General features: G+C 47.6%; 1 protein-coding gene across 2 annotated transcripts in view; it reads left to right on the forward strand.

Moving 5' to 3' along the window:
- ACO2 (aconitase 2) overlaps window positions 1–15461 on the forward strand; it is a 64693-nt gene that overhangs the window by 19127 nt on the left and 30105 nt on the right. For both annotated transcript variants that reach the window (XM_058431205.1, XM_032139068.2), the window contains one exon: window positions 14943–15079. In XM_058431205.1, coding sequence (XP_058287188.1) covers window positions 14943–15079 — 137 coding nt within the window. The remainder of the gene's footprint in view (window positions 1–14942; window positions 15080–15461) is intronic.

Genomic DNA, 15461 nt, shown 5'->3' on the forward strand with positions numbered 1-15461 from the left:
TCAGGAGATCGAGACCATCCTGGCTAACACAGTGAAACCCTGTCTCTACTAAAAATACAAAAAAATTAGCCGGGCGCGGTGGCGGGCGCCTGTAGTCCCAGCTATTCGGGAGGCTGAGGCAGGAGAATGGCGTGAACCCGGGAGGCGGAGCTTGCAGTGAGCAGACATCTAGCCACTGCACTCCAGCCTGGGCGACAGAGCCAGACTCCATCTCCAAAAAAAAAAAAAAACATCTAACATGTCCTACTGTCAAGCTCGTATACACTTACAAGACAAGGCCAAGACCTGACTGATTGGACCAGATACAACAAGCCGCTTTCACAATCAGACTGTTACTTACATAGACAGCGAAAGGGAGAATAAGCCACAGGGGCCAGCTCCCTGGTCCTCTTCCCGAATACCAAAAAGGATGACACCAAAACAAAAGAAGCTGATGACTGCGCCACAAGGTGTGGAGTGCCCTGTTGCCGAGAGCCACGTCCAGACTGCAGCCAAGAGGCTTCCCTTCTGCAGCTCTAGTGTGAGGGGGCCGGGGCAGAAAGCCCCTCACTCTATCAGAACGTGGAGGCAGGAGAAACTGTCTCCTGACAGCCTTCTTGGGGAGACAGGGAGACAGGTGGGAGGTGGGCTCAGGGCAGCTCCTTAGAGGCCTCCCGTCCTTCCATGCTCCAGGGGGATTGAGGTATTCTGCCAAGACTCAGGTAAGCCTTGGCTCAAAGTTGTTACGGCGTCACTGTGTAGCTTTTTTTTTTTTTTTTTTTGAGGCAGAGTCTCGCTCTGTCTCCAAGGCTGGAGTGCAGTGGCACTACCTCGGCTCACTGCCAGCTCCGCCTCCCGGGTTTACGCCATTCTCCTGCCTCAGCCTCCCGAGTAGCTGGGTCTACAGGCGCCCGCCACCATGTCCGGCTAATTTTTTGTGTTTTTTAGTAGAGATGAGGTTTCACCGTGTTAGCCAGGATGGTCTCAATCTCCTGACTTCATGATCTGCACGCCTTGGCCTCCCAAAGTGCTGGGATTACAGGTGTGAGCCATCGCTCCCAGCCCATTGTGTAGCGTTTCTACACCTTTAAGGTCCCTCATGATAACCTGGTTCCTTTTTGTCTCCTCAGTCTTATTTTCTGCCATTTCTTCTTCACTTTGCCACAACCAAGCTGCTTTTCTTTCGTTTTCTTTTTTTTGAGACAGTCTGTCTCTGTCGCCCAGGCTGGAGTGCAGTGGCGCAATCTTGGCTCACTGTAGCCTCCGCCTCCCAGGTTCCAGTGAGTCTCCTGCCTCAGCCTCCCAAGTAGCTGGGATTACAGGCGCCCACCACTACGTCCAGCTAATTTTTGTGTTTTTAATAGAGACGGGGTTTCACCATGTTGGCCAGGCTGGTCTCGAACTCCTGTCCTCAGGTGATCCACCCACCTCAGCCTCCCAGAGTGCTGAGATGACAGGCGTGAGCCACCGTGCTTGCCTGGTTTTCTTTTCTTTCAGTTGCAAGTGGTTTCTTGCACATGGTGTTCTCTCTGTGCCAGAGTCCCTGGACTCCTTCCCCTAAAGCCCATTTGTTTAGCATCAGATCAAACATCACTTTCTTGGAGAAGCCCTTCCCCCATTCTAGATTAAGCTGTCCAGCTTTATGCTGTTACAGCAGCTTAACTTTTCTCTCGTAGCATTTCTCTCACATAGTCACTTACACAGTCCCTTGAGTGATTACTTGACATGTTTTCTCACCTAAAATTGAGACACCACAACACATAGTCTGGGACTGGAGAAATATTTAATGAATCAGGAAGACGTTAGTTTAAATTGGGGAGGTAGTATGGGAGGGAAAGCATTGACTTGATAATTGGAGGGCTTGAATTCTGCCCCTAACTTCTGTTAACTAGGTATGTGACCTTGGCATTCATATCCTCATCTGTCAAATGAAGAAAACATTCTTGGTGATCTGGGGTCATCTTGAGTTGTGATAATCTATACTTCTAGATGAATCATCAAATTAACAGAGCTCTAGAAGGCTGCTTATCTAGGATGAGAATCCACCTGCCTGTTTGGCCTTTCCACTTGGGTATCAGGTAGTCCAATGTCCAGAACCAAACTCCTGATCTCACCCTGCCTGCCTGTTCTTCCTGTTGCTTTCCCCATTTCGTTTATAGCAACCCATTCTTCCGGTTACTTACGTCCAAAACCTAAGTGATATTCTTGACTCCTTCTCTCACACTCCTTGGCCAACTTTTCAGCAAATCCTACTGTTATTACCTTCAAAATATATGCATCTCTAGCCAGTTCTTTTGAACTTGAACTCAAACATGATCTGGTTTGAGCCTGATAAAATCTTGGCTTCTTTTGCACTTGATTGCTCATATTTCTGTGGCCTCACTGAATCTTGCACCTAATGTGCACAATAACAACTATAACACTACAGCACTTTTTGTTTTGGTGTCTTTCTTATTCTACCAGATGGTAATCCTGACGGTAGGGGCCCCATGGTGGTGTTCCCAGTGTCCAGTGTGGTACAACTAAGCATCCCTCAGGTGCGCTATAGCAGATGGGACATGGGCATGCCAAGATAGTGAGCCCTGGCCCTACCCTACCCTAGCAGGGTGACATGCTGAGCCTGCCGGTTGCCTCCTGGTAGCAGGTTAGTCTGTTACTGCTCTGTGGTGTCCAAATGTATTATTTTGTTGATGTGCCTTAACTTGGAAAAGCTTAGAAGCCTCATGGTAACAGCATTTGGCACCTAGGAAAGTATTGATTGTTAAATGAATTTCTTTGTTAAGTGAGGTAGACTAAAGGGATCATTCTCCCTGTTTTATAGAAAAAAGAGTAAGCTGTGTGACCAGCCAGGGGCCTGATCATAATTGAGTGCTGTTCTGAGTCTCATGTGTGTTCTGGGGCAACACACTAGGTTGCATTTCACATGTGCACATGTGTAGCTCGTTCCTTCCTTACCTGCGTGTACATGAAGGTGAAGGCTGTGGCTAAGCCAGAAGGGCCTGGGTTCTGGGGATTTCTTCCTTGGTACAGATAAATCCATTCTGACATTGCTGCGCTTTCCTCCAGGCGTTTGGGGATTAAGGGGGTTTATTGGAGAGCTTGCTTGCTGGGGAGGAATATTTATAGACTGTGAGCTGGAAGGAACTTTGTAGAACATCAGGTTCAGTGGTTACCAGATGTGGCTATCTCAGAGTAACCTGGTAATCTTTTACTGATGCTTAGGCCCTACTGCAGGTGATCTGGTTCAGAGCTCTGGGAGTGATAGGGCCTAGAAGCTGAGTTTTTACAAAACCTCCCAGGTGATTTTGATACAGCTGGAATAATCCAGTTCCTCCTCCTCCCCTTTTTTTGAGATAAGATTTTGCTCTGTGGTCCAGGCTGGAGTGCAGTGGCACACATGATCACAGCCCACTGCAGCCTTGACCTTCTGGGCTAAAGCTGTCCTTCCACCTCAGCATCTCAAGGAGCTGGGACTACAGGTGTGTGCCACCATGCTTGGCTAATGTTGTTTATTCTTTGTGTAGACAGGGTCTCGCTATGTTGTCTAGGCTGGTCTCAAACTCCTGGGCTCAAACCATCCTTCTGCCTCGACTTCCCAAAGTGCTGGGATTACAGGTGTTGTGAGCCCTGCACTGGCCAAATAATAATACTCTTAATAGTAATACCCAGACCCCATTCTTAATTTCTTCCAAAATGTCTTTGATAGCTATCTTTTTCCAAATCAAGATCTAATAAAAAACATACATTGCATTTGTTTTTCCATTTCTGTCTCTCTTAATCTACAGCAGCACCCCCGCTCCCTGCCCCAGCCCTTTCTTCCCCATGACATTGACTCTTTGAAGAGACCAGGCCAGTTTTCCTGTAGAATGTCCACCTTCTGGGTTTCATTCTTCTTTTTTCCCCCTGCATTTCTCTTACTCTGGAGGTAAGGTTCCAAAGCTTGCTTAGATGCAGGTTAAACATTCTGGGCAAGACTTCTTTATAGGTGAGGCCATGTCACCAGGAGGCACCAGTGTCGGGTAGTCCTGCTGTCGGTGGTGCCGTGTTTGATCTCTGCGTTAAAATGGTGGTAATCAGATCCTGCTATTGTAAAGGTACATTTTTTTTTCCATTTCCTTCATAGTGATAACTTCCTGTAAGTAAACTTGCTGAAACAAAGGGTTTGCACATTTCAGAAAACCAAAACGCTTTTGATTATTGTCAAATTGCCACTAAACAATTATGCTACTCTACATTTTAAGGAGTATGCTTTTCTTCACCTATTTGCCTGGTTTATTTTTTCTTTTTCTGATTACAAAAGAAATGTATATATCATGCAACATTTAAAAGTTACGGGCCGGGCACGGTGTCTCACGCCTGTAATCCTAGCACTTTGGGAGGCCGAGGCGGATGGATCACCTGAGGTCAGGAGTTCAAGACCAGCCTGGTCAACATGGTGAAACCCTGTCTTTACTAAAAATACAAAAATTAGCTGGGCATGGTAGCACGTGCCTGTAGTCCCAGCTATTGGGGCGGGCGGGGCGGGGATGGTGGCTAAGGCAGTAGAATCGCTTAAACCTGGGAGGCGGAGGTTGCAGTGAGCCGAGACTGCGCCACTGCACTCCAGCCTGGGCCACAGAGCGAGACTCCGTCTCAAAAAAAAAAAAAAAATTGTGGTCAAATCTAACATAAAATTTGACATTTTAACCACTTTCAGTGTTCAATTCATTAGTATTAATTATGTTCATAATGTTGTGCAACCATCACCATTATCTTCTTTTTTTTTTTTTTTTTTTTGAGACGGAGTCTCGCTCTGTCACCCAGGCTGGAGTGCAGTGGCGCAGTCTCGGCTCACTGCAAGCTCTGCCTCCCGGGTTCATGCCATTCTTCTGCCTCAGCCTCTCCGAGTAGCTGGGACTACAGGCGCCCGCCACCGCGCCTGGCTAATTTTTTGTATTTTTAGTAGAGACGGGGTTTCACCATGGTCTCGATCTCCTGACCTCGTGATCCGCCCGCCTCGGCCTCCCAAAGTGCTGGGATTACAGGCGTGAGCCACCGCGCCCGGCCTAACCATTATCTTCTTTGTAAACAGCTGTGGAGTGGCATTCCATGGTGCATGAGCCAGAATTTATTCAATCAGTGCCCTGTGTATGGACAATTGGGTTGTTCTCTTAAAAACAGCGCTGCGGACAGTACCTTTGCCTGTCTCTCTGCTCTTTTATGTATTTTAATTAGATAGTTTCCTGGAAGAGGGAAAGCTAGTCAAAGAGTGTAAACACTTTACATTCTAATAGGTATTACCTAATTGTCTTTCAAAATGTTGAACCTCTTTACACTCTAACTAAAAGCATCTAAGACTGATAAAGTATTGATTTGCCTTGGTAACTGTTGGCTCTCACAAGACTAACTCAACCTGCTCTGTATTTTAACCCTGCTTAGTAAGGAAGAGCTGGTTGGGAAAGTAGAAGCAACATCCCTTTTTTTAACTAGTTGGTATTTATGTAACACTTCCTGTGTATCGGGCTTGCTTTTCAGGCCGGGGGATTTTAGTTATGAATAAACAGACACAATGTCTCCCTAGTGGAGCTTACAGACTAAAATATTTGGAGACAGACATCATCTCATGAATGAAGTCAAAAAGAGGTAAAGGGCATATATAATAGGAGGCTCTGATAGGGCTGGGAATTCGGAGGATTCCCTGAGAAAGTGAAATGTATTTGGAGTTTGAAGGATCAACTGGATGTTCCCTAGGCAAAGGGCAGACGTTCCAAGCAGAAGAAAAACTGCATCTGTAAAGGCCTGTGGCAGGTCCCTTTAGAATGTGTTCTGGCCAAGGAAGTTCATCATGTTCAGTGCCCTTGAGGAAGGCCGGTTCTGAATTTCCCGGATACCAGATAGATGAAATCCCACTGCCAGGGGCCCATGAGCAGAAGGGGTTTGAGAGGGATGGGAGGCTTTCCAAGGCAAATTCTAACAAATTACAAATAATCTGGAGAGGAGGAAGAGAGGCACCTAAATAAATCAGTTTGGAGTTTTAGAATGACTTGTCCAAAGTTGGCAGGGGGTCAGGTAACCAAGGAGGTATAGTACAGAGCAGCTGGAATACATCAGAAGGGGGTCAGGAATGCCAAAGGACCCAATGAATTAAGGCTTCTGGAAAATGCTAATCAGCCACAAGGGCCTTTAAAACTGTCTGCAGTAAGAAAAATAAGAAGAGGCATGCTGCTTCTGGCAATATCCAGAGAACGAACACAGTGTCACCACTTCTAGTTTTACGTTCATCTCCTTTATGGAGGAAACAATATAGTATAGCACATGTGGAGTGCTTTTATTATGAATAGGCCGTGTGCCAAGCACTTTATGTAGATGATTTCATTTTATATCAGTGCTATGAAGTTTATCTTCATTTTCTTTATGGCAAAACTAAGACGTGGGGAGCTTAAATAACTTCCCCAGGGTCACAGCAGTTAAGTGGTGGAGCTGGGTTGGGCAATCTGACTATAGTTCTTCAATCCGAACTATCACACTTTGCTGGGAAAGGATGGGCCATATGAGGTGAGAGGGACTGGCCGAGATTCTAGAGGTAGCAGAATCTAGAAGAAGTCATCTGTCACAGAAGGAGAGACCTGAGCTTGCATCCTGGAGTCACTGCATACCAGCTATCGAATTCTGACTTACCTCCCTGATCTCCAGTTTCCACATCTGTAAGATGGGAATAAGTTACTTGCACTGTTATATTGGAAATTCAAAATAGGCACAGAAAGCGCTTGGCATGGAGCATATACTTAATTAGTAATTGTTTTTATTTTTATTCTAAAAGCAGGGTAAATACCCAAAGCTAGTCTTTTATTTATTTATTTATTTAACATATGAGAGATATGTGGTCCATGAATGAATGATACGTGGTGTCTTGGTCTATTTTGTGTTGCTATAACAGAATATCACATACTGGGTAATTTATAAAGGAATTTAGGCCAGGCGTAGTGGCTCATGCCTGTAATCCCTGTACTTTGGGAGGCTGAGGCAGGCGGATCACCTGAGGTCAGGTGTTTGAGACCAGCCTGGCCAACATGATGAAACCCCGTCTCTACTAAAAATACAAAAAATTAGGTCAGGCGCGGTGGCTCACACCTATAATCCGAACACTTTGGGAGGCAGATCACCTGACGTTGGGAGTTAAAGACCAGCCTGACCAACATGGTGAAACCCCGTCTCTACTAAAAATACAAAATTAGCTGGGTGTGGTGGTGCATGCCTGTAATCCCAGCTACTCGGGAGGCTGAGGCAGGATACTCGCTTGAACCTGGGAGGCAGAGGTTACCGTGAGCTGAGATCACGCCATTGCACTCCAGCCTGGGCAACAAGAGCTAAACTCCATCTGAAAAAAAAAAAAAAAAGAAAGAAAATTAGCCAGGCCTCATGGCAGGTGCCTGTAATCCCAGCCACTCAGGAGGCTGAGGTGGAAGAATATCTTGAACCTGGCAGGCGGAGGTTGCAGTGAGACGAGATAGCACCACTGTACTCCAACCTGGGCAACAAGTGTGAAACTCTTGTCTCAAAAAAAAAAAAAAGGAATTTATTTCTTACAGTTCTGGAGGATGGGAAGTCCAAGATTGAGGGGCTGCATCTGGTGAGGGCCATCATGCTGTGTCATCACTTGGCAGAAGGCTTAAGGGCAAGAGAGAGGGGAGGAAGGGGGCCAGACTTAACCCTTTATCAGGAACCCACTCGCATGACAACTAACCCACTTCTGTAATAACAGCATTAATCCGGTCATGAGGGTAGCACCCTTCTGACTTAGTCACCTCTTAAAGGCCCCACCTCTCAACACTGACATTGGGCATTGAGTTGCCAACACATAAACTTTGGGGAACACATTCAAACCACAACGCATGGTGGCCTTGCCCTTGAAGTTAGTCTACAGGGTAAGCATATTTCTTGCCCATGTGTAGAGGATGAAATTAAAAAAAAAAAAAATACAGGGTAGGCATGTTGATATGGCCCCCCCTTTAACAGTTTCCATGTGACATTTCATGCACTACAGCCTCTCACTGCTCTGAAGCCAGGAGTCAAGCTGAGATTTCCCCTGAGGCCTGGAGAAGATAGGTGAACTGGCAAAGACCGAAAGTCTAGCTGTCTTTTACTTTTTTGTTGCAATGAGCACATAGACTAGTGAGAATGAATGTTTCATCCTTACTAATTTATAAACCTAAGCTGTTCAATCTGGCAATTTAAAATTCAGTGACATAAAAAATTCCATTCCTTGGCTGGGTGCGGTGGCTCATCCCTGTAATCCTAGCACTTTGGGAGCCCAAGGTGTGAGGATCGCTTGAGTCCAGGAGTTCGAGACCATCCTGGACACCATGTTGTAAAAAATAAAAAGGCCAGGCGCAGTGGCTCATGCCTGTAATCCCAGCACTTTGGGAGGCTGAGACAGGCAGATCATCTGAGGTCAGGAGTTCGAGACCAGTCTGACCAATATGGCAAAACCTCCTCTCTACTAAAAATACAAAAATTAGCCAGGTGTGGTGGCACATGCCTGTAATCCCAGCTACTCGGGAGGTGGAGACAGGAGAATTGCTTGAACCCTGGAGACGGAGGTTGCAGTGAGCTGAGATCATACCAGACAGCACAGATCTAGAACATGTTCATCAGGGCAGGAAGTCCTCTTGGACAGCACTGGATGTTGAGAGCAGACACTTTGACATAGTTGGAAAGCAGAACCACACGGTGATTAAGGGTGAAATGTGTAGCTGATTTCATTTGTGTTTAACACTGTGAAGTGTATCTCCATTAAGCACGGAGGTTTAAGGGGTTAAATGACTTGCCTGGGGCAACAGCAGGCACGTGGGTCACTCAGGCTGGATTTGGATCCTGCCTGGGATAATCATAGGAGCCGCTTCACTGGGTGGCTGTGAAGATTAGGCCATGTAATATATTCCAGGTGCATCACACTGTGCTTGTCTCATATTAGACACATCGTAATCTTTCTTTACCCGTAAGTTGTATTCTTTTTTTTTCTTTTTTTTTTGAGTCAGAGTTTCTCGCTCTTGTTGCCTAGGCTGGAGTGCAGTGGCGCGATCTAGGCTCACTGCAACCTCCACCTCCCGGGTTCAAGCGATTGTCCTGGCTCAGCCTCCTGAGTAGCTGGGATAACAGTCGTATGCCACCACGTCCGGCTAATATTGTATATTTAGTAGAGATGGGGTTTCACCACGTTGGTCAGGCTGGTCTCGAACTCCTGACCTCAAGTGATCTGCCTACGTCGGCCTCCCAAAGTGCTGGGATTACAGGCGTGAGCCACCGTGCCAGGCTGTATTCTGTATCAACATATGATTTTGTCCTTTTTGTTTTTTGAGACAGAGTCTTACTCTGTCACCCAGGCTGGAGTGCAATGGTGGGATCTCGGCTCAGTGCAACCTCTGCCTCCTGGGTTCAAGCGATTCTCCTGCCTCAGCCTCCCAAGTAGCTGGGATTACAGGCGCCTGCCACCTCACCCTGCTAATTTTTGTATTTTTTTTTTTTTTTTGAGACGGAGTCTCGCTCTGTCTCCCAGGCTGGAGTGCAGTGGCGCAATCTCGGCTCACTGCAAGCTCCGCCTCCCGGGTTCGCGCCATTCTCCTGCCTCAGCCTCTCTGAGTAGCTGGGACTACAGGCGCCCGCCACCGCGCCCGGCTAATTTTTTTGTATTTTTAGTAGAGACGGGGTTTCACCGTGGTCTCGATCTCCTGACCTCGTGATCCGCCCGCCTTGGCCTCCCAAAGTGCTGGGATTACAAGCGTGAGCCACCGCGCCCAGCCTGTATTTTTAATAGAGATGGGGTTTTACCATGTTGGCCAGGCTGGTCTCGAACTCCTGACCTCAGGTGATCCACCCGCCTCAGCCTCTCAAAGTGCTGGAATTATAGGCATGAGTCTCCGCGCCCAGCCTATTTTGTTTTGTTTTGAGACAAGGTCTTGTTCTGTTGCCCAGGCTGGAGTGCAGTGGCGAGATCATAGCTCACTGCAGTCTGGAACTCATGGGCTCAAGTGACCCTCCTGCCTCAGCCTCTTCTGCAGCTGGGACTATAGGTGTATGCCACCACACTCAGCTAATGTATGTTTTATTTTATTTTGTAGAGACGAGGTCTTACTGTCTTGCCCAGGCTGGTCTTGAACTCCTGGGCTCAATTGATCCTCCTGCCTCAGCCTCCCAAAGTGTTGGGTGTTGGGATTACAGGTGTGAGCCACTGTGCCTGGCCTATTTTGTCCTTGACAGTTCTTGCTGTGTTGGCCAGGTTGGTCTTGAATTCCTGGGCTCAAGCAATCTTCCTGTGTCCGAAAGTGCTAGGATTACAGGCATAAGCTACCGCTTCTGGCCCAGCATTATTTCTTAAGCCCATCTGCAGGTATTGATACGTAGTCTATAGTTTGCTTAACTGTGCCCTGGCTGTTGGGAATTGGGGCTTTGCCTTTTCCCGGTACTATAGATAAGATTACAATGTATTGTCTTGCCTACTGACCAGGCAATAGGTATTGTTACAATTATTTTTATTTTATTTTATTTTTTTTTTGAGATGGAGTCTTGCTCTGTCGCCCAGGCTGGAGTGCAGTGATGTGATCTCGGCTCGCTGCAAGCTCTGCCTCCCAGGTTCACGCTGTTCTCCTGCCTCAGCCTCCTGAGTAGCTGGGACTACAGGCGCCTGCCACCACGCTGTAGTAGAGACGGGATTTCACCGTGTCAGCCAGGATGGTCTCGAACTCCTGACCTCGTGATCCGCCCACCTCGGCCTCCCAAAGTGGTGGGATTACAGGTGTGAGCCACTGTGCTCGGCCACAGTTGTTTTTATTTCTAAGGAAACTGAAACTTAGGGCAATTAATTTGTAAAAATAAAGAAACAGTTTGGTAATTTCACATTGGAAAGATGTCTGAGATTTGTTAGTAAATGAAAAAGATGAGTTGCAGGCCAGGTGTGGTGGCTCACACCTGGAATCCCAGCACTCTGGGAGGCCAAGGTGGGTGGATCACTTGAGGTCAGGAGTTTGAGACTAGCCTGGGCAACGTGGTGAAACCCCATCTCCACCAAAAAAGTACGAAAATTAACCAGGCACGGTAGTGCACGCCTGTAGTGCCCAGCTACTTGGGAGGCTGAGGCAGGAGAATTGCTTGAAACTGGGAGGCAGAAGTTGCCATGAGCTGAGATCGTGCCACTACACTCCAGCCTGGGTGATGAGAGCAAGACCCTGTCTCAAAAAAAAAAAAAAAAAAAAAAAAAGAAAAACATGAGTTGCAGAACAACTTGTATGGTTTCTCATTTGTGTGAAGAACGTGGTGGGGGTGGCTGTGTGTACACTTAGGAATGCACGGGGTAATAATCATGGAAACGTACTCAGTACTTTATATAATCTCTCCAGATCCTCACAATAGCTCTGTGAAGAAATGATTGCTTGGAGAGGTTAAATTGTCCAGGATCGGGAAGTTGTGGGGCCATCCTTAAACTCAGGACTCTGCTACTCCATCTACCCCATGCACTGGGCTCCTCCCCCTGTCACAGGGATAGTGTTTATCACTGCAGCAGAAATGTACTACCTTCTTCCTATGCACACACCCTGTGGAAGGTCCTTCGACATCATGTCATTAGTGGGTTCTTTGCACCTACCCAGTGAGGCAGGCAGTGAGGAGCCGTCAGTCAGGTTTGAGTTTGAGGGCGAATGGATGTGAAGTCTGGACTGGGGATGTGGCCTCTGCCATAGAGAGGTTACAATGGGTGATGGTTGGGGGTGCTGTTTCAGAATGTGGCCTGTTCTTACTGCTGGGTGACTCGAACAGGGAATGGCTGCTCTGGATACATACTGGGTTCAGGTGCTGAGGTTGACAGTGTTTGGATTATATATCCAGGTGACATACAGAAGGGAGCCTGGGGCAGTGGCTTCAGCTTTGCCTCTTCCCTTACCCAAGGTATGACAAGGAACACCAACCACCTAGAAAGGAAGCAGCTCTTGCCTTCTTGCTGTCATTTCTTTTTTCTTTTCTTTTCTTTTTTTTTTTTTTTGAGATGGAGTTTCACTCTGTCACCCAGGCTGGAGTGAAGTGGGGCTATCTTGGCCCACTGCAACCCCTGCCCCCTGGGTTCAAGCGATTCTCCTGCCTCAGCCTCCTGAGTAGCTGGGATTATAGGTGCCTGCCACCATGCCCAGCTAATTTTTGTGTTTTTAATAGAGACGGGATTTCACCACGTTGGCCAGGCTGATTTCAAATTCCTGACCTCAGGCGATCCGCCTGCCTTGGCCTCCCAAAGTACTGGGATTACAGGTGTGAGCCACTGCGCCCGGCCTCTTGCTGTCATTTCTTTGGATTCATTTATTCTTCTCTGGTAACAAGGTACCCTTGAAGGTTGTTTTTTTTTTTTTTTTTTTTTTTTTGGGGACAGAATCTGGCTCTGTCCCCCAGGCTGGAGTGCAGTGGCACCATCTCGGCTCACTGCAAGCTCCGCCTCCCGGGTTCATGCCATTCTCTTGCCTCAGCCTCCCGAGTAGCTGGGACTACAGGCGCCCGCCGCTAATTTTTTTTGTATTTTTAGTAGAGGCAGGGTTTCACTATGTTGGCCAGGATGGTCTCGAACTCCTGACGTCGTGATCCGCCCACCTCGGCCTCCCAAAGTGCTAGGATTACAGGCTTGAGCCACCGCGCCCGGCCCCCTTGAAGGTTGTTATTCATAGTTTAAGATTAACTAATACAGGTCAGGTACAGCAGCTCATGCCTGTAATCTCTGCTTTGGGAGACTGAGGCGAGAGGATTGCTTGAGGCCAGGAGTTTGAGATCAGCCCGGGCAATGTAGTGAGGCCCTATCGCTACAAAAAATAAACATAAAAGAATTAGGGTGGGCACAGTGGCTCACGCCTGTGATCCTAGCACTTTGGGAGGCCGAGTCAGGTGGATCACCTGAGGTCAGGAGTTCAAGACTAGCCTGACCAATATGTAGAAACTGCATCTCTACTAAAAATACAAAAATTAGCAAAGTGTGGCAGCGTGCACCTGTAATCCCAGCTACTTGGGAGGCTGAGACAGGAGAATTGCTTGAACCCGGGAGGTGAAGGTTGCAGTGAGCCAAGATCAGCCACTGCACTTCAACCTGGGCAACAAAGCAAGTCTCCCTTTAAAAAAAAATAAAAAAAAATTGGGAGGCTGAGGCAGGCGGATCACGAGTTCAAGAGGTCGGGAACATCCTGGCCAACATGGTGAAACCCTGTCTCTATTAAAAATACAAAAATTAGCTGGGCATGGTGGTGGGTGCCTGTAGTCCCAGCTACTCGGGAGGCTGAGGCAGGAGAAGTGCTTGAACCTGGGAGGCGGAGGTCGCAGTGAGCTGAGATCGCACCACTGCATTCTAGCCTGGCGACAGAGCAAGACTCCATCTCAAAAATAAATAAATAATTAATTAAATAATTGGGTGTAGTAGTGTGCGCCTGTAGTCCCAGCTACCGAGGAGGCTAAGATGGGAGGATCATTTGAAGTCAGGAGTTTCAGACTGCAGGGAAGTATGATCTTGCCCCTGCACTCCAGCTTGGACAACAGAACAAGACACTATCTCTTAAAAAAAAAAAAATTAATACAGATCCCACCATAACAATCATTTATTTATTGCTGTGTAACAAATTGCCCCCAAACTTAAAGGCTTAAAACAACAACAAGCATTTATCTCACATTTTTGTGGGCCAGGAATTTGGGAGTGGCTTGGCTGGGTGGTTCTGGCTTGGGGCCTCTCCAGAAGTTGCAGTGAAGATGTCAGCCGGGGCTAGCCATCTGACAGATTAAACCGGGGCTGGAGCATTCGCTTGCAAGATGGCTCACTCACACCTGGCAAGGTGGTGCTGGTTATTGGCAAGAGGCCTCTGTTCCTGTCTAGGTGGGCCTCTCCCAGGATTGCTTAACAACATGGGGACTGTCTTCCCCCAGAGCAATCCAAGAGAGAGAGCAAGCCAGGCAGAAGCTGTTCTTCTTATGACCTAGTCTCGAAGTCCCATAGCATCACTTGTCACATTCTATAAAGTAGAAGTAAGACCGCCACACATTCAAAGGGAGGGTAATGGCTGGGCGCGGTGGCTCATGCCTGTAATCCCAGCACTTTGGGAGGCTCAGGTGGATGGATCACTTGAGGTCAGGAGTTTGAGACCAGCCTGGCCAACATGGTGAAACCCCGTCTCTACTCAAAATACAAAAATTAGACAGGCTTGGTGGTGCATGCCTGTAATCTCAGCTACTGGGAAGCTGAGGCAGGAGAAGTTGAAGCTTGAACCCAGGAGGCGGCGGTTTCAGTGAGCCGAGACCCCACCACTGCACTCCCGCCTGGGCGACAGAGTGAGACTGTCTCAAAAAAAAAAAAAAAGGGAAGGGAATTAGATACCACCTTTTGAAGGGATGAGGAAACATCCAAAGCTCATGCACAGGGTTTTCCTCATTCATTCTTCCCTCTGACCCACGGATATTTGTTGAATCTCCAGTATGTGCCAGGTAGTCCAGACATAGAGATGAGTAAGATAAATAAGGCTTGATCTCAACCCTCAAGAAGCTTATAGTGCAGGTAGACGAATAGCTATGGTTTGGGTAGTGTTTTACAGCTTAATGAGCACTTTCACTTATGGTCTTATTTAACCTTCCCAGTACCCCATGTGATCACCAGAGCTGGTTATATCCCTATTTTCTATCTCATCTGGGTTTTAGGCAATGAGGGCTTTTCTTACATTGATACACCTTACATGATAGAACTTGACTTTGATCCCAGCGATTTTTGCCTATAAATCCCTTGCACTTTTTTCCTACCCCAGGCTGTGTTCCTTGTGGCTGCTTTGTCATCCCTGTCCTGCAGATGAGGAAGCTGAGGCTGCAGTTACTGAACAGCTCTTGACACTTTAATTCCTGGATTTTTTTCACCATACTGAGCTGCCCTCGGGGATGGACTCTCCTAAGTGCTCCATTGACAGTGGCTGTCATGTTTCTTCTTGCAGAAAGCTCTGGGTGTGCGGCAGTACCATGTGGCCTCAGTCCTGTGCCAACGGGCCAAGGTGGCGATGAGCCACTTTGAACCCAACGAGTACATCCACTATGACCTGCTAGAGAAGAACATTAACATTGTTCGCAAACGGTAAGGCTGCAGATGGGAGGCTGTGACTGCTCAAGGGCACTACGTCTGCTGCCTGCCCCTGTCAGGCAGAGAAGGAGGTATTTCGTGAAGGATGGTTGGTGATAGTGGCAGGGTCAGGGTATTCAGGGTACAAAGGTTTCTGCTGAGGAAAGGCATTCCAGATCAGTGGTGTAACTTCTGCCCTCTCTGCCAAGGGAGAATCTGTGTTACCAGGAAATCTCTAGATGTGAACCACAGCCAGGTCTCAGGGACACTTTGGTGCTATAACCTGAACCTCCCAACCTTGTCAGGGCAGGCTGCTGACCCTCGGCTTGCCCTCTGGAAGCCATGGGGCCCAGTGCCTGGAGAATCATCTTCTATTTCCTCTTCAGTGCACAGGCAC

The sequence above is a fragment of the Hylobates moloch genome, unplaced genomic scaffold (genome assembly GCF_009828535.3).
Source record: "Hylobates moloch isolate HMO894 unplaced genomic scaffold, HMol_V3 SCAFFOLD_19, whole genome shotgun sequence".
Classification (NCBI taxonomy): domain Eukaryota; kingdom Metazoa; phylum Chordata; class Mammalia; order Primates; family Hylobatidae; genus Hylobates; species Hylobates moloch.